The sequence below is a fragment of the Pan troglodytes genome, chromosome 20 (assembly GCF_028858775.2).
Source record: "Pan troglodytes isolate AG18354 chromosome 20, NHGRI_mPanTro3-v2.0_pri, whole genome shotgun sequence".
NCBI lineage: Eukaryota > Metazoa > Chordata > Mammalia > Primates > Hominidae > Pan > Pan troglodytes.
In genome coordinates, this window is record NC_072418.2 from 37,556,846 (window position 1) to 37,579,503 (window position 22,658).

Sequence of the window (22,658 nt, forward strand, 5' to 3'; positions counted from 1 at the left end):
TCTGACACCTGCACTCCAGTGCTTCCTATGCTGTTTGTGGCACCTGATCAAGCCACTGAACCTGCTGTAGCTGCTGGAGGTTTTTGCTCTGTGACCCTGGCTGTTTAGACCTGCCCATGTTCATCAGCCCAGGTCCCCGCCCTCACCCACTCCCATCTTCTGCTCCTGCAGTATCCCAGGAAGGGGTCTTTACTCCGTTCAGGAGACTGTCCCTTTATCCAGCTGCCTTCCAGTCTTCCCCTTTCTTTATTTTTAACATGACCAACCCCTTCCCTTCTTCAGCCCCATAACAGCAGTATAAAAACACTCCCAGCCATGTTCAGACATGCTCTGCCTACGTAGATGAGGATAATGAGGCCTAGGTGATCATGGGGTGGGTTTGTTTCTTGCATTTAACATTATATTTGGAGCATTTTCCCATTAATATTTTTCCCACAACATAATTTATAATTGCTGTATTTTTTAAATATACATCAAAAGCTTTATACAATTTTTAGCCACTTGTATTTTCCAATTTTTATTCCCATGATGGCCATCCCTGTAACTAAATTAATATATATTTTAAATCAATGATAAGTGCTACAGGACAGTTTCCTAGAATTGGAATGAATGAGTCAAAAGTTGTGCACAATTTTAGGGTTTTTTTTTTCTTTTTTTTCGAGACAGGGTCTTGCTCTGTCTCAGGCTGGAGTGCAGTGGTAAGGGCATAGCTCACTGCAGCCTCGACCTCTCAGGCTTAAGTGATCCTCCTGCCTCAGCCTCCTGAGTAGCTGGGACTACAGGTGCAAGCCACCACGCCCTCTAGAGAAGCTTTGCTTTGGAATCTTTACCTGGAGTGTGTTGGAGTGCTTGTTTCCCAATCCCTTGATAAGTGTTACTTATTTTTTCTTTCTACCAGTTTAGTAGGTGAAAAACTTTTTTTTTTTTTTTTTGAGACAGAGTCTCGCTGTATCGCTCAGGTTGGAGTGCAGTGGTGCAACCTCCGCCTCCTGGGTTCAAGCAATTCTCCTGCCTCAGCCTCCTGAGTAGCTGGGGCTACAGGCTTGTGCCACCACCCCCAGCTGTTTAGGTGTTTTTTTGTTTGTTTGTTTTTTTGAGACGGAGTCTGTTGCCCAGGCTGGAGTGCAGTGGCGCGATCTCGGCTCACTGCAACCTCTGCCTCCTGGGTTCAAACGATTCTCCTGCCTCAGCCTCCCGAGTAGCTGGGATTACAGGCGCACGCCACCGGCCGGCGAATTTTTGTATTTTTAGTAGAGATGGGGGTTTCACCATGTTAGTCAGGCTGGTTTCAGAACTCCTGACCTCGTGATCCACCCGCCTCAGCCTCCCAAAGTGCTGGGATTACAGGCGTAAGCCACCGCGCCCGGCAGGTGAAAATCTTACCATTTTGCATGGTTTACATTTTTTTTTTTTTTTTGAGACGGAGTCTTGCTCTGTTACCCAGCCTGGAGTGAAGTGGTGCGATCTTGGTTCACTGCAACCTCCACCTCCAGGGTTCAAGCGATTCTTTTATGGTTTACATTTTAATACGCTTATTGATCATATTGTCCAATTTTTTGTGAGTTTCCTGTTCACATCCTTTGCCTATATTTTTTTAGGGGTGACACTTGTTAATTTGTAAGAGCTCTTTACGTATAGGGACATCAGTTTTCTAACCTGTAAGAAGTCTTGGCTGGGAGTTGAAACCCCAGGCTAGAAGGCGACCCTTGGACTTTTTAGGTCTGATGGCGGGCCTATGCTGGTGTGGGAATAACACCGCCGGTCTCAGCTGGAGGTCGCCAGCCCTTTGCAAGAGCCTGCCGGTCCCCGCGGGCTGCAGCACACCCCGGCGCGCTGTGCCCTGCCTGTGTCTGCCGGAGGCTGTAGTGCGCAGGAGCGGAAACCAGGCCGCCCTTCCCCCACCCGCTTCCGGCCGCGGCTCGGTTCTCCCGCCTCCGCCTCCGCCGCGGCTCGTGGTTGTCCCGCCATGGCACTGTCGCGGGGGCTGCCCCGGGAGCTGGCTGAGGCGGTGGCCGGGGGCCGGGTGCTGGTGGTGGGGGCGGGCGGCATCGGCTGCGAGCTCCTCAAGAATCTCGTGCTCACCGGTTTCTCCCACATCGACCTGGTGAGGGCCGGGCGCGCGCGCGTGAATGGCGGGCTGTGGTGCGGGGGCTGGGATTCGGGGGTTCCGGGGCTCCAGGGGCTCTGAGGCTCAGGGCCCGGAGCCCGGGACCGGAGTTGCGGAGCGGGGGCAGGCTGAGAGGCTCGGGTTGTGCCCCCCCGCGGGAGGAGACTGTTCTTTGGGCACGGGGCGGGCCTCCGCTCGCTGGGCCGGCTCCGGACGCCGAGGAGGCCGCGGGCCCCCGCCTCCCCGGCAGCGCCAATGTGTGGCGCTTCGAGGGCGTGAAGCCGCCTCTTATCCTCCCTTCAAAACAAATTCCCGGCTGTTAGGAGATGCGGGAGAGGATTGAGTCCCTCGCGGATGTTGTGACTTTAATTTGGAGGTCCCCGTCGTAACTCCGAAGTAACGACCCGGGGCGGAGGATGGCAATGATAGCGACCAACGCGTCCCGAGCGCTGGTCACGAGCGGGTTTACACACGGAACGCGCACCATCTTCATACCACCCGAGGAGTGCAAACGCTATTTCCACCCTGCTTTATTTTTAACAGATGAGGAAAGGGAGACGCAATGGGGTTGAGTAACTTACCCTGGGTCACGGAGCGAGTGGCAGGGCTCCCGCAGGCTGCGTGACTGTCATTGCTCTCACAGTAGACGGTACACTCGCTTGTTTCATTAAAGACGTTAGGACTGTGCCTTTTGCATTGGTGTACGTTGACAAGCCAGTGCTATTTTGAATCGTTATTTCTACTAATGCAAACTTTTTAGAGATTGGAGATGTTACTGGCCCTTGGGTGTGAGTTTAAAGTGTCTTAAGGGCTAGTGGAAACATGGAATGAACAAAAAAGTACGGGTGGCCGACTGAGTCATTGTTTCTTTCCTTTATGTATTATGTATTTAAGCAAAAATTAGATAAAACTTAAAACATGATACTTTTTTAACCATGTGTAAAAGTTTCCTTTCACAGTTCTCAGGTTAATAGTAAAGGAAATTGTGTATGGATGAAGGCTTGAATTAAGGGAGGCAGCAAAAATTCAATAAACGTTTGCCATGTATCATTTAAGAAAAAGAACAGAACCTGGGCAACATAGAGAAACCCCGTCTCTACAAAAAAAGAAAATTAGCGGGGCGTGGTGGTGTGCGCCTGTGGTCCCAGCTACCCAGGAGGCTGTGTCAGGAGGATCGCTTGAGCCTGGGAGGTCGAGGCTGCAGTGAGCTGTGTTTGCACCACTGCACTCCAGCCTGGGCAACAGAGGGAGACCCTGTCTCAAAAAACAAAGAAAAAGAACAGGGCATAGTTAAATTTAATATTTTGTATTTGAAAGAGTAATTCGATTGAAAGAGAAATACTTTAGTATTTTTTGAGACAGGGTCTGGCCCTGTCACCCTGGCTGGAGTGCAGTGGCCCGATCTCGGCTCACTGCAACCTCCGCCTCCCAGGCTCCAGTGATCCTCCACCTCAGCCTCCCGAGTAGCTGTGACTACAGGCATGTGCCACCTAATTTTATTTTTTCTATTTCTTGTAGCCACCAGGGTCTCACTATTTTGCTTAGGCTGGTCTTGAAGGTCTGGGCTCAAGCGATTCTCTCACTTTGTCCTCCCAAAGTGTTGGGATTACAGGTATGAGCCACCACTCCCGCTGTAGAGAAATATATTAATATATTTTCAGTTAGTGTTTACCTCGACAGCACATATAGTTTTAATGAATTCACATATTTTTATGGCATCCAGGGAATTTCCTGAAATATTTTCCAGGATGATTAAACAAACAAAATATGCCATTCTTTCAAAGTATTTTTGAGAAGTTTATCTCTGACATTAAATCTAGATTCTTACATGCATTAAATTATTCTTTATCAGTTTAACAATTTTGGTATGGCGGATTCGAAAAACGTTTTCTCCACTAATGTAGCAGATATCAAAAGTTCTGGATTATAGGTGCTGAGAGTAGTGATACAGCTCAAACATACGTAAACGTTTGTCATTTATCTGGGGTTTATGCATTTGTAGATTGATCTGGATACTATTGATGTAAGCAACCTCAACAGACAGTTTTTGTTTCAAAAGAAACATGTTGGAAGATCAAAGGCACAGGTAACTATATTTCTCATACCATTTCTATAACTTGATGGAGCTTCTATTTGTGATACCAGATTAATCCTGCCTGTCATATAGGAGGGAAAAAATGGGTGAAGCTCTCATTTCAGCTGAGAGATTGTGAAGGATAAAGATATATCAAGTAAAGGACTAAAGATTAAGCCCTCCTTTTTTGTTCTAAAAAGGAAATAATCCCGTGATGGTGTAACTTTCATGGCCTCTTTATATTTAAGTTTCTGATGGTTTGCTTAGGATGCACCTTGTGTTCCTACACCCCCTAGAGGTTGACTACTGCTATGTTTGGGGGCTAGAGGAGCGTTATGCTGCTGTCCTAGTTGAAACAAGACAGTTCCCCCTGATCTTTGTTTAGTTTTTTTAGTGTTCCTTGGTGATTCAGAGTCTTAAAACATCTTTTCCCTTTGCCTGTCTCCCAACCTGTTTGGCAAACCCCCACTTGTTTCTCTTTTTCTTCTTTCATATTTTGGCTTCCTCCTCCAGGAGTACTTTCCTAAACCTTTTAGACTAAGTCAGGTTGGTTTTTCTCTCATAACAACCTTTACTTTACTTTTCCTATCATTTTCTTTTTTTTTGAGATAGGGTCTCACTCTGTCGCCCCAGGCTGGAGTAGAGTGATGCGGTCATGGCTTACTGCAGCCTAGAACTCCTGGCCTCAAGGGATCCTCCTACATTGGCCTCCCAAGTGCTGGGATTACAGGCATGAGCCACCATGCCTGGCCTTTTCCTGTCATTCTCATGGCATTTATCAGAGTTTGTAGTTGAACTTAATCTGGATTGCTGTTTGATTAATGTCTCTCTTGCCTGACATGTACGTTGTATAGTTCCTGGTACATGCAAGATGCTCAGTAAATACTTGTTAAGTGAATGAATGAATGACACTTGGTTACTTCATGTTGTATTTTTGCTGAAGCTTGCCATTCATGTAGAAGTGTGTTTGGTGGTACGTGGGTCGGGGGGGCTCTCCGGTTATTTTATAAGTATAAAAGTATAATTTTATAAGTGTAGCTTAACCCTAATGCAATTTTCTCACATTTTTGGACTTCTTTGGTGTTTAATATAAATAAGGTACTATGTAAGTAGATAACAGCATTGTGGCTTCCAGAAGCAGATTTCAGATAGGAACAGAAATATTGTAGTAATTCAGTGTTGTTTATTTTTCCAGGTTGCCAAGGAAAGTGTACTGCAGTTTTACCCGAAAGCTAATATCGTTGCCTACCATGACAGCATCATGAAGTATGCTATAGTGATTACATTGCAAAGTTGTATAAAGTATAAGGGTTTCGTAAGCCAAATATATAAGCTCAAAGTCGTTCAGCTTTTTTTAAAAAAATGATTTTTCTAGAATTATTAAACAGTGGTGGTTTCTGCTTACAGAGTGGCATTCTTTTTACCAGTTCATAAATACATGGTTTGAATGATTTAGATAAATGGTGAGATAGTTTAATACTTTTAATAAATAAGTTACTTGGAAATTTATAAAGACCTTATATGCTTGCCTTAAGTAAGAAGATATTTTAAACTATGAAATATCCTTATTTATGATGATTCAGAGTTTTCTAAAGTGTTTGCCTTTTTTTGTTTAAAAGTTTCCCTCCCAAAATAATCTGTAGTATGACTCTGACTTCTGTAATATAACACTTGGAATTGTGGTAGGGCAGTAGTATTGACAGTACATAAATATATTTATCTCAGTAAAGATAGAGTAAATATATAATTTTGGAGGTGTTGGAGCAAAGGAACTGTGGGCCGAAATTGTCCTTTATCTATGGTGGTTTAGCTTGCAAGTAAATAGTGTTAAAAATAGTCCTTGTTTGAGGTACTGGAATTGAGGTACTTAACACTTTCTCAGGGCATTTGTGTCTCCGGATTGTGTTTTTTTTGTGTGTGAGATAGGGTTTTGCGCTTATTGCCCAGGGTGGAGTACAGTGGCATGATCTTGGCTCACTGCAACCTCCGCCTCCTGGGTTCAAGCGATTCTCCTGTCTCAGCCTCCCGAGTAGTTGGGATTACAGGCGCACGCCACCACACTCAGCTAATTTTTGTATTTTAGTAGGCGGGGTTTCATCACGTTGGCCAGGCTGGTCTCAAACTCCCGACCTCAGGTGATCCACCCGCCTTGGCCTCCCAAAGTGCAGGGATTACAGGCGTGAGCCACTGCACCTGGCCTCTATCTCCGGCTTGTTTTTTAGTTTCTCTGTGAACCTGCCTATAGCCCTATAACCTCCTTACCCTGTGTTGCTTTCCCAGTGCTGCTAAAAGCAGAGACCCTAGGGGCCTGAACCCTGCCTGATCCTGATCATGTGAGGTGAAGTCAGAGGCCAGGCAGATCCTGGGAATGTGATCTTTATGCGTTCCCAGGCACTTGCTGCCCAAAGAAGGCCTAGTGGGACTAGTGAAGTCATGCCATCTTTCTGCCAGTTTGAGATCTTTCTCTTGTGCCCTAGCTGGCCAAAAAGGATAGGAATTTGAAGGAAATAATTTCTTTAAAATCTGGTTATGTTTGGAAAGAGTCAAACCTTACTATCTATATGGCATATAATCCTGATATCAGTTTTGTTTACAGTTACTATGTCTTTTTCAGAACTGTTTATTATACTGCAAAGATCATGTGGAAGGCTAGTTATTTTGGTGACCTTTTTTTATTTTGTTTTGTAGCCCTGACTATAATGTGGAATTTTTCCGACAGTTTATACTGGTTATGAATGCTTTAGATAACAGAGGTGAGGTTATTTTAATACTTTTAATTTCTCAGTATTTCCTCTCTCCCATATCAAATTTGTTTACAAATTTAATATTTATTAGACTTGTGATTTAGAACTTAAAAGACTTAAGAGAAATGATCGAGTTTAAAGCATACCCATTGATTGCAGTTTTATATAGAAATGACTTATTCCAGGCGGGAATTTAGCTATCATATTCTCTGCATTTCTACCAAAAGGTATAAATAGAAGTGAAGTGAAAAGCTCTCAAAAAGTGTGACTGTGGCTCGGCACAGTGGCTCACGCCTGTAATCCCAGCACTTTGAGAGACCAAGGCAGGAGGATCACTTGAGGTCAGGAGTTCGAGACCAACCTAGTCAACATGGTGAAACCGTCTCTACCAAAAAACACAAAAATTAGCCGGTGTGGTGGCATGTGCCTGTAGTCCCAGCTTCTCCGGAGGCTGAGGTGGGAGAATCGCTTGAAGCCAGGAGGCAGAGGTTGCAGTGAGCCTAGATCACACCACTACACTCCAGCCTTGGTGACAGAGTGCGACCCTGTCTCAAAAAAAGAAAAAGTGTGACTGGAGGGTGGGGTGGGGAATGCTTGAGTGATATTCTTTGTCTGTAATTACTTCCACATGTAAAAGTATATCTACTAAGTGAGTTTGCAACAAGTTGGGCCAGAAATATCTAAATAAAAAACACAAGGAAAAGTCAAAATTACGTTTATTTATTTTTTAAGGCTTGGGGGGGTCTCACTGTTGCCCAGACTAGAGTGCACTGGTGCCCAGACTAGAGTGCACTGGTGTGATCATAACTCACTGAAGCCTTCAAATGGGCTCAGGTGATACTCTTACCTCAGCCTCTGCAGTAGCTACTCTGCAGACAGGTACCACCATACCCGGCTAATTTTTTTATGTTTATTTTTGTAGGGATGAAGTCTTGCTTTGTTGCCCAGGCTGGCCTCGAACTCCTGGCTTCAAGCAGTCCTCCCACCTCAGCCTCCCAGAATGCTGAGATTATGGGCATGAGCCACTGCTCCTGGCGTGAAATTACTCTCTTAACCTGACTCATCTTTTTTCCCTAGCCTTAAACTACTTTAATAGTTACAAGTTGATATTCCACATTCTGCCTTCATTTCTATCATGTATTATCTGCTAGTTATATTAGAATAGTGGTGAGTTAAGGAACACCTTGAAACAGTGTTTTGTGTAAGGCACAGCAATAGAAGAGAAATATGGCACGTTGGATTTTTAAGATTATGTGTTTCTGTGGGTACTTCTCCTGGAGTAAATTTGTGATATAAATTCTATTTGATATTTTGCTAAGTGAATGTCTCTTAAATGTCTGTAATTAACAGTTGTATTATTCTGGCCATAGCTATAAGAAAACTGTACAAAAAATGAAGCCAGTAAGATAGTTTTGGGTCTGTGTCATCCTAATTAAAGATAACTAATTTTTTTTTTTTTTCCCAAAAACTCATACTGTTTTTTTTACTTCCAGCTGCCCGAAACCATGTTAATAGAATGTGCCTGGCAGCTGATGTTCCTCTTATTGAAAGTGGAACAGCTGGGTATCTTGGACAAGTAACTACTATCAAAAAGGTAAAGAAAAGTTTTATTTTTTTAACTTCCCAAATATTTATTTGAGACCTTGGAGCAGGAGGAAATAAACTTTGTATTTATATAAAATGAACAGGTGAACATCCAAAATGTAAGGACTTTTATGCTTATATAAAACTTAAAATGCGGCCAGGTGCAGTGGCTCATACCTGTAATCCCAGCACTTCGGGAGGCCGAGGTGGGCGGATCACCTGAGGTCAGGAGTTTGAGACCAGCCTGGCAAGCATGGTGAAACCCCATCTCTACTAAAAATACAAAAATTAGCTGGACATGGTGGCCGGCGCCTGTAATCCCAGCTACTTGGGAGGCTGAGCCAGGCGAATCACTTGAACCTGAGAGGCAGAGGTTGCAGTAAGCTGAGATTGCACCACTGCCCTCCAGCCTGGGCTACAGATCAAGCCTCTGTCTCAAAAAACAAACTTAAAATGCTATAAACGTGCTCAAAAGACTATGGGCAAGGAAATCTTTGAGCTCTGCCATTTTGTTTCATTTGACTTTTGTATTACAATCCTTAGAGTGGTAAGCATGATATACCAGGCATCAAAAATTTCTTTTTGTCGGCTGCGTGCAGTGGCTTATGCCTGTAATCCCAGCACTTTGGGAGGCTGAGGTGGGCAGATGACTTGAGGTCGGGAGTTCGAGACCAGCCTCTCCAATGTAGTGAAACCACGTCTCTACAAAAAATACAAAAATTAGCTGGGTGTGGAGGCGTGTACCTGTAATCCCAGCTAGTTGGGAGGCTGAAGCATGAGAATTGCTTGAACCTCGGAGGTGGAGGTTACAGTGAGCCAAGATGGCACCACACTCCAGCCTGGGCAACAGAGTGAGACTCCATCTCAAAAAAAAAAAGCCAGGCGTGATGGCTCATGCCTGTAATCCCAGCACTTTGGGAACCCGAGGCGAGCAGATCACCTGAGGTCAGGATTTTGAGACCAGCCTGTCCAACATGGTGAAACCCTGTCTCTACTAAAAGTACAAAAATCAGCTGGGCGTGGTGGTGTGCACCTGTAATCCCAGCTACTTGGGAGACTGAGGCAGGAGAATCCCTTGAACTGGGGAAGCGGAGGTTGCGGTGAGCCGAGATCACGCCATTGCACTCCAGCCTGGGCAACAAGAGCGAAACTCTGTCTCAAAAAAAAAAAAACCAAAAAATTCTGTTGTTTAAGAGTCTGGGCTTATAATGTGGAAGGGAACTTTGAAAACTTTTTAGGGGTGTATTTGTGAAGTACTTCAAACATTTAAATACAACTAGAGAATAATAGAACAAAATACCTGTGTGCTCATACCTCAGTTTTGTTTTGGTTTGTTTATTTATTTATTTTTTTGAGACAGAATTTCGCTCTTGTTGCCCAGGCTGCAGTGCAGTGGCGCGATCTCAGCTCGCCGCAACCTCTGTCTCCCTGGTTCAAGCGATTCTCCTGCCTCAGTCTCCCGAGTAGCTGGGATTACAGGCATGCGCCACCACGCCTGGCTAATTTTGTATTTTTAGTAGAGACGGGGTTTCTCTATGTTGGTCAGGCTGGTCTTGAACTCCTGACCTCAGGTGATCCACCTGCCTCGGCCTCCCAAAGTGCTGGGATTGTAGGCGTGAGCCGCCGTGCCTAGCACGTATCTCAGTTTTTAAAACCTCAACACAGCTTCATTTGCTATTCAGATATTTTTTCTTTCAGTTCTTTTAAGAAGTTAAATATTGTAGATATATTTGAAGAGTTGTTTTCCATGTTTTGAAACTATAGAAAGAGAATTATAATGTACTTAACATTTGCTGGTTGCGTCTAATATTTTTTTGGCAGCTTATTCATGTTAGAAATTGTGTCTTTGTTTCTTTTAACTGTTAAATGTTATTCTTGGAACCTTATTGAATACCATTCTACAAAAGACTGTTGTGTATGTCAGTGCGTATTAAGTTGTTGAATAAGTGGAGGCCTTCAGTATCTGTTGACAGATCAAGACGGAAGTTCTCTGTCTGCATTGCAATATGAGTCTCATGACTGCTTGCCATGTGGCTACCCTCAAGAAAGCATATTGGAAGGCTGAGGGCATCAGAAATGGTGTTTCGGAGAAAACTAAATCTGCAATTTATATTAAAACAGTATTTGAGAGTTTTGATTCTTGAACAATTAGCCTGGCTAATTTTTGCATTTTTGGTAGAGATGAGGTTTTGCCATGTTAGCCAGGCTGGTCTCAAACTCCTGACCTCAGATGATCCGCCTGCCTTGGCCTCCCAAAGTGCTGGGATTACAGGTATGAGCCACCACGCCCGGCCAGACATTGCTTTTTATATCCTTGTTACTGTGATTCTGACACACCACTGTGTATTAAGACTGAAGGTGGCTGGGCATGGTGGCTTACGCCTGTAATCCCAGCACTTTGGGAGGCCAAGGCGGGCGGATCACCTGAGGTAAGGAGTTCGAGACCAGCCTGGCCAACATGGTGAAACCCCATCTCTACTAAAAATACAAAATTTAGCTGGGTGTGGTGGCGTGCGCCTGTAATCCCAGCTACTCAGGAGGCTGAGGCAAAAGAATCACTTGAACCCGGGAGGCAGAGGTTGTGGTGAGCCCAGATCACGCCATTGCACTCCAGCCTGGGCAACGAGCGAAATTCCGTCTCAGACAAAAAGAAAAAAAGAAGAGACTGAGGTTAGGAATATCTGAGATAATGAAAGATGATTCATTTGATAGTTTTGAAAAGTTGTCTCAGGTGTCATGTACTTCTTCCAAGGCATAAATTCCTTAAATTGTAATTTTAAACTTGAATGTGTATCAATAAAATGGGCTGGGCGCAGTGGCTCACGCCTGTAATCCCAGCACTTTTGGGAAGCCAAGGCGGGCGAATCACATGAAGTCAGGAGTTCAAGACCAACCTGGCCAACATGGAAAAACCCCGTCTCTACTAAAAATATGAAAATTAGCTGGGAGTGGTGGGAGATGCCTGTAATCCCAGCTCTTTGGGAGCCTGAGGCAGGAGAATTGCTTGAACCTGGGAGGCGGAGATTGCAGCCAAGATTATGCCACTGTACTCCAGCCAGGGTGACAGAGCGAGACTCCGTCTCCCCACCGCCAAAAAGAAACGTATATCAATAAAATGAAGAGTATTTGGTTTAGTAACACCTAAGATTTTTCTGTGTAGGGAGATATATCTTGAAATTAATCTTGTAGTTTACTTAATTTCAGGAGATTATAAGGATATGGCTGTATTCCCCAGACCCACTTAGTTTTGCTCAAAAAAAAAAAAAAAAACAACACATATAAGAAAATGGCTGCGAATAATATTTAGATAACATTTACAACTTTGAGAAATAATTTCTTGGAAAGCTGCTGTTTGTCTTTCCAGTAGTTTTTCTGTTTAGTGTGATCAAGGTAAACTCATATTTGACACTCAGGTGTAGTAATTTTTATTTGGGCTTGTAAGTCATGTTCACTGAGCCAGGAGTCGGCGTCCTGGCACAGCCTTAGCTATGACTGGTAGATTCAGTTAGCTTTTGTGTTAGTTTATCATAAAGTAAGCATTTTGGAGTCACTAATATTTTAAAATTTCCTTGACAACGTAAAACGTAGTTGGAATATAGATGAATGAAGTGTTTATATTACCTTATAATGTTGAGAAACTGCCATCATGGAGTAAATTTTTCTCATATCCTGACTATTTCATAGGGTGTGACCGAGTGTTATGAGTGTCATCCTAAGCCGACCCAGAGAACCTTTCCTGGCTGTACAATTCGTAACACACCTTCAGAACCTATACATTGCATCGTTTGGGCAAAGTACTTGTTCAAGTAAGAGTGTGTATATTTCTTGGCATGCTTTTGGGTACTGATGATGGAAAATGGAGTCATTTTTATTTAATTACCTTGAAGAGATTGAACTCAGGATGTTTAAATATGGTGAAGGGATGCTTTAGTAGCTTTCTTGCAGTATTTCTTAGGTTAAATGTAGCTGGCCGGGTGCGGTGGCTCACACCTGTAATCCCGGCACTTTGGGAAACTGAGGTGGTCGGATCACCTGAGCGCAGGAGTTTGAGACCAGCGTGGCCAGCATGGTGAAACACATCTCTACTAAAAATACAAAAATTAGTTGGCCGTGATGGCGAGTGCCTGTAATCCCAGCTACTCGGGAGGCTGAGGCAAGAGAATTGCTTGAACCCAGGAGGTGGAGGTTGGAGTGAGCCGAGATCGCGCCACTGCACTCCAGCTTGGCAACAGAGTGAGAATTTGTCTCAAAAAAAAAAAAAAAAAATGTGGCCATGACTGTTCAGGAAACTTAGTCTTATATTGGAGACAGCCATGTAACTAAGCGATAAAAATCTTTATATTTGGAAATGTGAACATATACTTACAAATAACCCATTGGTTATAAAAGAAATCACAATGGAAGTTAAAAATACTCTGTACTGATAATGATGAAAATGCTGTAACAGAATGTATTGAATGTGGTGGTTGGCAAAAAGTTACAGATTTACATACATGAAGAAAGGCTGAACATTAATTACTAAATCTTTACTAAGAATCCAATTTAAGTTAGAAAATGAACCACAGAATACACTTTAAGAAATGAGAATGCTGTGGGCATGGTGGCTCATGCCTCTAATCCCAGCACTGTGGGAGGCTGAGATGGGAGGATCCCTTGAGCCCAGGAGTTTGAGACCAGCCTGGGAAACATGGCAAAACCGTGTCTCTACAAAAAATAGAAAAATGAGCCAGGCGTACCTGTACTCCCAGCTGCTTGGGAGGCCGAGGTAGGAGAATCAGTTGAGCCTGGGAGGTTGAGGCTGCAGTGAACCGAGATTGTGCCACTGCACTCCAGCCTGGGTGATAGTGAGATCCTGTCTTAAAATGAAGAAAGAAAGAAAAAAAGAATGAGAAGGAAGGATATTAATTGAAGTAAGAGCACATTTGATTACAAAATAGAAGAGGAGTAAATGAGAACTAAACGGGGAATACAGATAGCAGAGATTAAATAGGCTATAAGAAAAAAAAGGGATGATAATAAGACCATGGTAGTACATAAAAAATTTAAATGATCTGGGTAAATACATTTTTAAAAACTTACTAAGTGCCCAGTGCAGTGGCTCAGGCCTGCAATCCCAGCACTTTGGGAGGCTGAGGTGGGTGGGTCACTTGAGGCCAGGAGTTCGAGAACAGCCTGGCCAACATGGCGAAACCCCGTCTCTACTATAAATACAAAAATTAACCGGGCGTGGTGGTGGGCACCTGTAGTCCCAGCTGCTTGGGAGACTGAGCCATGAAAATCACTTGAACCCAGTGGGTGGAGATTGGGCCACTGCACTCCAGCCTGGGGGACAGCATGAGATGATGTTTCAAAAAAAAAAAAAAAAATGAAAGGAAAATAGAATGCCTGAATTTAGCACTATACCTTAGAGCAATGTAAGTAGTTTAAATTCTTCTAAATAATGCACCAAACCTATGTTATTTTTACAGATTCATTTCACAAAACTTGCAAGGAATATATTGTAATATTAGCTAAACTCTCCCTGAGAAATTTTTAAAAGGGAATACTACTTAGCTTGTGTTATTAGGCTAGCAATGACTTTGATAGCAAAACCTGTCAAGGCCATTATGGCATAAGAAACAATTGCTAGTCAGTCTCACACCTAAATAATAGATGCAAAAATCCTTGTAAAATATTAGCATATCCTGGGGATGGGCGCAGTGTATCATGCCTGTAATCTCAGCACTTGGAAGCTGAAGCGGGTGGATCACCTGAGGTCAGGAGTTCAAGACCAACTTGGCCAATATGGCGAAATCCTGTCTCTATTAAAAATACAAAATTAGCCGGACATGGTGGCGGGCACCTATAATCCCAGCTACTTGGGAGGCTGAGGCAGGAGAATTGCTTGAACCCGGGAGGTGGAGGCTGCAGTGAGCCGAGATCGCTCTGCTGCGCTCCAGCCTGGGCAACAGAGCAAGACTCTGTCTCAAAAAAAAAAAAAAGAAAATTACCATATGGATCTAGAATCATATAAAATAAAAAGTATGTCTTGACCACATGTGTTTATTCAGGAATACAAGCATGGTTTAAACTAGAAAATCTGTAAATGTCATTCACTCATTAGGAAATTAAAGATAAACTATATAGTTTTCATAGATACAGAGAAAGCATTTGGTAAAATTTAGCAAATGGCCTTTCATGATGAAAGTTTCTACTAAAACAGAAATAAAAACTTACTAGGCCGGGCGAGGTGGCTCACGCCTGTAATCCCAGCACTTTGGGAGGCTGAGGCGAGCGGATCACGAGGTCAGGAGATCGAGACCATCCTGGCTAACACAGTGAAACCCCATCTCTACTACAAATAAAAAAAATTAGCCGGATGTGGTGGTGGGTGCCTGTAGTCCCAGCTGCTCGGGAGGCTGAGGCAGGAGAATGGCGTGAACCCGGGAGGCAGAGGTTGCAGTGAGCTGAGATTGCACCACTGCACTCCAGCCTGGGCGACAGAGTGATACTCCGTCTCAAAAAAATAAAAAATAAATAAATAGATAAAATTAAAAATAAAAAAACTTCTTACTAAAATGAGAATGTTCTCAACCCGATAAAGGGTATTTTGTAGAAACCTTCAGCAAACATTGTCTTTAATTTTTGCACTCAGAAAAGTATACATAACAGTGTCAACTTGATAAATGTTCACAAAAACTACACTTGGAAGCTTTATTTATTTGGCAAACATTTTTTTTCTTTGGGAGGCTGAGGTGGGTGAATCACTTGAGGCCAGGAGTTTGAGAACTGCCTGGGCAACATGGCAAAACCCTGTCTCTACTAAAAATACAAAAATTAGTGGGGTGTGGTGGCACACGCCTGTAGTCCCACCTACTCGGGAGGCTGAGCCATGACAGCCGCTTGAACCTGGGAGGCGGAGGTTGAAGTGAATGGAGATCATGCTACTGCACTCCAGCCTGGGGGACAGAGCGAGACTGTGTCTCAGAAAAACACACACACACACACACACACAAAAGATAATGTGGCCAGGTGCAGTGACACACACCTGTAATCCCGGCTCTTTAGGAGGCCAAGGCGGGAGGATTGCTTGAGCCCAGCAGTTTGAGAGCAGTGTGGGCAACATAGTGAAACCCCATCACTACAAAAAATTTAAAAATTAGCAAGGCATGGTGGCACATGCCTGTGGTCCCAGCTACTTGGGAGGCTGAGGTGAGAGGATCACTTGAGCCTAGGAGGTCGAGGCTGCAGTGAGCTGTGATCACACCACTGCACACTAGCCTTGGGGACAGTGAGACCCTGTCACACACAAAAAAAAGATAATCTGGCAAAATTAATATGAGCAGCATTTTTCACTCGAAGGGAAACCTAAATAGGCAATAAGCAAGTTATGTTTTAATCATAAGACTTACTTGGAAAATTAAGTATAAGACCATAGTAAGCTACAGATGCTCCTCAGATACTTCCCGATAAACTCATCATAAATAAAAAATACCATTAAGTAAAAAATGATGCTTTTTTGTTGTTGTTTTTTTGAGATGGAGTTTCGCTCTTGTTGCCCAGGCTGGAGTGCAGTGCAACTGCAATCTCTGCCTCCTGGGTTCAAGCGATTCTCCTGCTCAGCCTCTCGAGTGGCTGGGATTACAGGCGTCTGCCACCACACCCAGCTAATATTTGTATTTTAGTAGATACAGGGTTTCACCTTGTTGGCCAGGCTGGTCTCGAACTCCTGACTTCGGTTGATCCACCCGCCTCGGCCTCCCAAAGTGTTGGGATTACACGTGTGAGCCACCACGCCCAGCCAAAAATGCATTTTAATATAACCTCAATAAACCTGTTGTAAAGGTGAAAAATCATTGGTGGACCATTTTAAATTAGCGGCTGTCTACTATTTTGCACTCACTAGTTGGCAAAGCATTAATTTTAGGAAGTGTTAACATGCCGTTGTTGGGAGTGACTATCAGAGCTTTGAAATTATAGTTGGATGGGGGGTTGTACAAAGGATTTCTGTAAGATAACTTTCATTAATCATATACTTGAAATACTGGAAACTTTTATATCCATGAGTTATTAAACAGTTTTTAGGATAACTTTATTAATAAAAGAGAATCTCAGCTTAATACTTTCAAATTGTTTGTTAACACTCTGTTCAGCAGTAAAGAGCCATTCTACCATGAAAAAAAGTTAATCTTGTTCATTGCTGAATTTCTATCCCCTAGATGGGGACTCTGCACCTGAGTTATATAATAATGTTTGTTGAACAGGTAGCTGCAGGTGTAAACACAAACATTATTCTGGTGTTAGAATGTTATCCACGTTGTAAGTGAAAACCACTCACCTGTTTCTTGAGCAGAGGTTTTAACATTGAAATGTGCAGAGCCTCGCTGATAGGAATGGATGTAGGTCTGCTAAAATTTAACCTTGCTTACATTGCTGTTGAAATTGGGATGCAAGCTGTCCAAGCACATTGTGTTAAACTTTTAAGTTTATAGTCATTTATCAGTTATTCACTTTTTTTTTTTTTTTTTTTTTGAGACGGAGTCTTGCTCTGTTTCCCAGGCCGGAGTGCAGTTGTGCAGTCTCGGCTCACTGCAACCTCCGTCTCCTGGGTTCAAGCGATTCTCCTGCCTCAGCTTCCCGAGTAGCTGGGATTACAGGCGTGCGCTACCACGCCTGGCTAATTTTTATATTTTTGGTAGAGACGAGGTTTCACCATGTTGGTCAGGCTGGTCTCGAACTCCTGACTTTGTGATCTGCCTGCCTCGGCCTCCCAAAATGTTGGGATTAAAGGTGTGAGCCACTGCGCCCAGCCAGTTGTTCAGTCTTTATCTCTGCTAAATATTTGGAATATTCTAAATTACATGTTTGTTTAGAATGCTTTGTTATACACAAGTATTTACTATTCTTAAATTATAGCCAGTTGTTTGGGGAAGAAGATGCTGATCAAGAAGTATCTCCTGACAGAGCTGACCCTGAAGCTGCCTGTGAGTAAATTATTTGGCATATGTTTTATCAGATACTATTATCTTTATTTTGTTGATTTAATTTTGGTAGCTTAAGGGAAAAAAAATTGCTATATGTGCTAGGTAATGTGTGTTTAACATGTGTTATTTTTTTTTTTTTTTTGGTCTCAGAGGTGGAGTTTCTCTCTTATTGCCCAGGCTGGAGTACAATGGTATGATCTCGGCTCACTGCAACCTCCGCCTCCTGGGTTCAAATGATTCTCCTGCCTCAGGCTCCTGAGTAGCTGGGATTACAGGCACCTGCCACCGCGCCCAGCTAATTTTTGTATATTTAGTAGAGACAGGGTTTCACCATGTTAGCCAGGCTGGTCTCGAACTCTTGACCTGAGGTGATCCACCCGCCTTGGCCTCCCAAAGTGCTGGGACAGGCGTAAGCAACTGTGCCTATCCAAAACAATGTTTTACAAAAAAAAATATGATTCCGTTTTACTGATGAGGAAATCAAGGTTAAGAGAAATTTCACAAGTCTAGTAAATAGAGCTGCGAGTTGTTCCTAGATCTCATGACTGGTCTGTGCTTTGAACTGTTATATGTGTAGCTTTCAGAAACTAAGTTACAACAGGCCAGGCAAGGTGGCTCACGCTTGTAGTCCCAGCATTTTGGGAGGCTGAAGCAGCTGGATTGCATGAGGTCAGGAGTTTGAGACCAGCCTGGCCAACATGGCAAAACCCTGTCTCTACAAAAAATATAAAAATTAGCCAGGCATGGTGGTGCACACCTGTAGTCCCAACTACTTGTGAGGTTGAGACGGGAAGATGGCTTGAGCCCAAGAGGTAGAAGCTACAGTGAGCCGAGATCTTAACACTGCACTCCAGCCTGGGCAACAGAGTGAGACTTTGTCTCCAAAAACAAGAAAGAAAGAAACTGGGATACAAAAAGATGCTGATGAATGTGTTATTTTCTTTTTCCTTGAACTCAGAATGTGTTGCATTTGGGGATTTCCATGAGTGACTTTCTTTTTATTCCCAAAGGTGAGTGAAAAGAGTTCAGTTCTACATTTATTACAGTTGAAAATAAAATAATGCTTGTTTTATAGGGGAACCAACGGAAGCCGAAGCCAGAGCTAGAGCATCTAATGAAGATGGTGACATTAAACGTATTTCTACTAAGGAATGGGCTAAATCAACTGGATATGATCCAGTTAAACTTTTTACCAAGGTTAGATTTACTTTCTTTATAATCATGGATAGATGTATTGTTGTGCATAGATGTATTGTTCTAGTTCTGCTTGTTTTAAAATAGTCCATAAAATTGAATTAAGCTTCTATGTATATGCCTTGTGATGTCCTAATAAAATGATTGATGCAGTCAGGATATGCAAGTTTTAAAATGTTACCATCTACACTAAATCTATCAGTATAACATCTAAATAGGAGGTAAAATGGGAGGTGGCTTGTATACCTTCTTGGTTGTCTTTCCTTCTCTCACTTTTTACAGAACTTCTTCGTTTTCCTGCTGCTTCTCATCTTCACTTTTTTTTTTTTTTGAGATGGAGTCTCACTCTTGTCGCCCAGGCTGGAGTGCAGTGGCACGATCTCGGCTCACTGCAGCCTCCGCCTCCTGGGTTCAAGTGATTCTCCTGCCTCAGCCTTCCGAGTAGCTGGGATTACAGGTGTGTACCATCAGGCCTGGCTAATTTTGTATTTTTAGTAGAAGCGGGGTCTCACCATGTTGGCCAGGTAGGTCATGAACTCCTGACCGCAAGTGATCTGCCCACCTTGGCTTCCCAAAGTGATGGGATTATAGGCGTGAGCCACCGCTCCTGGCTTCATGTTCACTTTTATTTCTTGCTCATATCTGCTATTAGCAGTTTGACTGACATGTGTCCTAAATTGCCCTTGAACCCCATAAGCCCCTTTTTCTTGGTGAAATCCCTCTTCATCAGTAGTATATACTATTTGCCTGTTAAATATTTCTAGAGAAATCTGTGAAATTGTTTTTATTGGGTCTACCTAATTATTGTTCACCTAGACCTTTAGGTCCGTGTTTTAAAAGTTTTTTTGTTCTGTCTTGACTCCCTAGCAAGTTGTACGTGTGTGGGTTTTTTTGACTCTTTTTTTCCTTTTTGTGGAGAATGGGGTCTCACCATGTTGCCCAGGCAGATCTCAAACTCCTGGTTTCAAGTCTCAAACTCCTGGGTTCAAGCGATCCTCCAGCCTCTGCCTCCCTAAGTGCTGGGATTACAGGCATGAACCACTGAGCCTAGCCCCTAGCAAGTTTATCACAGAGCTTAAAACTTTCTCAGCTCTTATCAAACTGCCTCAGTATTCTTGCAACTCTCACTAAGCAGATGACCTTAAGGATATAATAACAGGTTTGAAACCATTGGACATAATTTACCTGTTGAGAGACTGTTCCACATAACCGAAAACTCTTTTTCTTTCTGCTGGAGAGAAGCCACTTTCGGTAAAGGCTAACTTTTGCATGTGGTGTTTTGCTTTCCTTTTGTACCATTCTTCAGACAGGATTTTCGTCTCTGTCCTGTGTCTCGGATCTTTTTTTTCTTGGTTTCTTTTGTCTGCTTTCCAACACGCACAGGTTCTGCTGTCTTAATCAAATGACATACTGCTCTCCCCAGCTTGTATTTCGTCTTATTTCCTCAGTGGTAACAGATGTCACATGTTGACTTTTTTTTTTCTTTTTTTTTTTTTTTTTTTTTTGAGAGAGAATCCTGCTCTGTCGCCCAGGCTAGAGTGCAGTGGCATGATCTCAGCTTGCTGCAACCTCTGCCTCCTGGTTCAGGCTATTCCCCTGCCTCAGCCTCCTGAGTAGCTGGGATTACAGGTCCGCCACTATGCCTGGCTAATTTTTGTATTTTTAGTAGATAGGGGGTTTCACCATATTGGCCAGGCTGGTCTCGAACTCCTACCTCAGGTGATCTGCCTGCCTCGGCCTCCCAAAGTGCTGGGATTACAGGCATGAGCCGTCGTGCCCAGCCCACAGGTTGACTTTCTTATCCCTATTGCATTTATTTCCTCACTACAGCCCTTTTCTAAAACATGGTTGTATTAGGGTTCTCTAGAGGGACAGAGCTAATAGGATAGATATATACAAAGGGGAGTTGATAGAGTATTAATTCACACGATCACAAGGCCCAACAATAGGCCCATCTGCAAGCTGAGGAGCAAGGAGAGCCAGTCTGAGTCTCAAAACTGAAGAATTTGGAGTCTGATGTTTGAGGGCAGGAAGCATCCAACATGGGAGAAAGATGTAGGCTGGGAGGCTAGGCCAGTCTAGTCTTTTCATGTTTTTCTGGCTGCTGTATATTCTGGCCTCAATGGCAGCTGATTAAATGGTGCCCACCCAGATTAAGAGTGGGTTTGCTTTTCCCAGTCCACTGACTCAAATATTAATGTCTTTTGGCAACACCCTCACACACACACCCAAGACCAGTACTTTGCATCTTTCAATCCAATCAAGTTGACACTCAATATTAAGCATCATAATGGTTTTTATTTTGATTATACTTAAGATGCAGTAAACTTTGATATGGTCAACAGCAGTATCTTCCAAACCAGTATCCTTATTTCCATTCCAATCTGAGCAAGACTTGAAAGCCAGAAAAATCTGAAGTGCATCTCCAATCTGTTATTTAGCAGATAATTTTAAACATCTGCTGTGTGCCAGACACCTCTTTAAGTACAGGGGATTTAGTTGTGAACAAGACAGAAGACAGAGTCCTTGCTCTTTAGAAGGAGTTCACAGTCTAGATGAGAAGTCAAACTTTGAACAATAAATTTCAGCTTCAGAGTCTTAATGACATTAAGTTCAGATGCTTTGCAGCCCTTTAATAATAAGTTTCATCTAAAGGACTCATCTCCTGGCCTGCATACCCATTTCAGATGTTGTTAGGGAGAGGCTTCAGAAGAGGCTTTCTAGAGCAGGTGACATTTAAGCCCAAGGCTTGAAAGAATAAGAGTCGGAATAGGGTACAGTATGTACAAGGAAACTCTCTGAATAGGGTACAGTATGTACAAGGAAACTCTCAGTTGGAAAACTGACATAAATCCCATTAAGGGGGAGAGTGGAAAAAGATGACTGGAGAGAGAAGTTGAGATCAGATCAGGCAGACTTTCTAGGCCTTCTTAAGGATGTTATAGCAAGACAGTGGGAATCCATTGAAAGGTGGTCTTACAGGATCACTATAAGGGGATAGAGGGGATGCACATACTACCCTAGGATCTGATATTCATATTATAACCAATCTGGGACAGTGCCCCTGGAGTTGTGCAGTGCCAGAATAATCTGGAGTACAGCCATCTGTACTCCCACTGGAGCATGGAGGAGTAGACTAAACAGGACTTTGCATGTATATGGTGAAGATCAGTGGAATAAAAAATGGTACCTGGCTGGGCACTGTGGCTTACACTTGTAATCCTAGCACTTTGGAAGGCTGAGGCGGGAGGATCACTTGAGGCCAGGAGCACAAGACCAGCCTGGGCAATATAGCAAGACCCCATCTCTAAAAATGAAAAAAAAAAAATAGCCATGGTGGCCTGAGCCTGCGGTCACCAGCTACTCAGGAGGCTGGGACAGGAATATCACTTGAGCCCAAGAGGTTGAGACTTCAGTGAGCTATGGTCACACCACTGCACTTCAGCCTGGGCAGGTCAAAGAACAGAGGTGCTGTTCTCCGATGTAAGTGAGCTGGGAAGCAGATGTGTGTAGAGGGGTTGGGGGAGGGTAGGAGAAGGTGATAATAATCAATTTTGAACTCATTTGAGATTCTTTTGGAACATTAGAGAAGTGGTTTTGTAGATAAGTAGAGAGGTTTCAACTAGGGATATGCTTGGGATTCCTAGGTTTATAGATGTGGTTAACTACTGGAAATGGACATGATACACCACAGAGGACAGAATGAAAAGATGGTTCAGTACAGAAATCTGAGGGGCTCCTGATATTTAGTAATAGTTGAATAGAAGAGATGGAGCTTAGGCTTAGAAAACTGTTGGTTCAAGCCTTCAAGATCCTCTACAAAATGTTTCCATCCACATTTGTTACCCAAGTCATAGTGGATTCATCTCCTTGCCTTTGTACCCATTTCACATGTTGCTGTCATAAGGAGACTCTTTCCTTATTTCTTAGATAAAATATAAATCTTTTTTTTTTTTTTTTTTGAGACTGAGTCTCACTCTGTTGCCAGGCTG

The 22,658-nt window shown here is 43.2% G+C and overlaps 1 protein-coding gene across 4 annotated transcripts in view; it reads left to right on the plus strand.

Annotated features, from left to right (window-relative positions):
• Nucleotides 1-1,689: 1,689 nt before the first annotated feature.
• Nucleotides 1,690-22,658, plus strand: part of UBA2 (ubiquitin like modifier activating enzyme 2) — a 41,418-nt gene continuing 20,449 nt past the window's right edge. The window contains exons 1-9 of one of the 4 annotated variants that reach the window (XM_009435268.4): nt 1,868-2,104; nt 3,626-3,719; nt 4,110-4,193; nt 5,377-5,447; nt 6,870-6,934; nt 8,419-8,519; nt 12,194-12,315; nt 17,405-17,472; nt 18,548-18,669. In XM_009435268.4, coding sequence (XP_009433543.3) covers nt 5,443-5,447; nt 6,870-6,934; nt 8,419-8,519; nt 12,194-12,315; nt 17,405-17,472; nt 18,548-18,669 — 483 coding nt within the window. In that variant the 5' untranslated portion in view covers nt 1,868-2,104; nt 3,626-3,719; nt 4,110-4,193; nt 5,377-5,442. Of the gene's footprint in view, nt 2,105-3,625; nt 3,720-4,109; nt 4,194-5,376; nt 5,448-6,869; nt 6,935-8,418; nt 8,520-12,193; nt 12,316-17,404; nt 17,473-18,547; nt 18,670-22,658 lie in introns of all 4 variants that reach the window. The other 3 variants (XM_524210.6, XM_009435267.4, XM_009435269.3) reach the window with 3 other exon arrangements.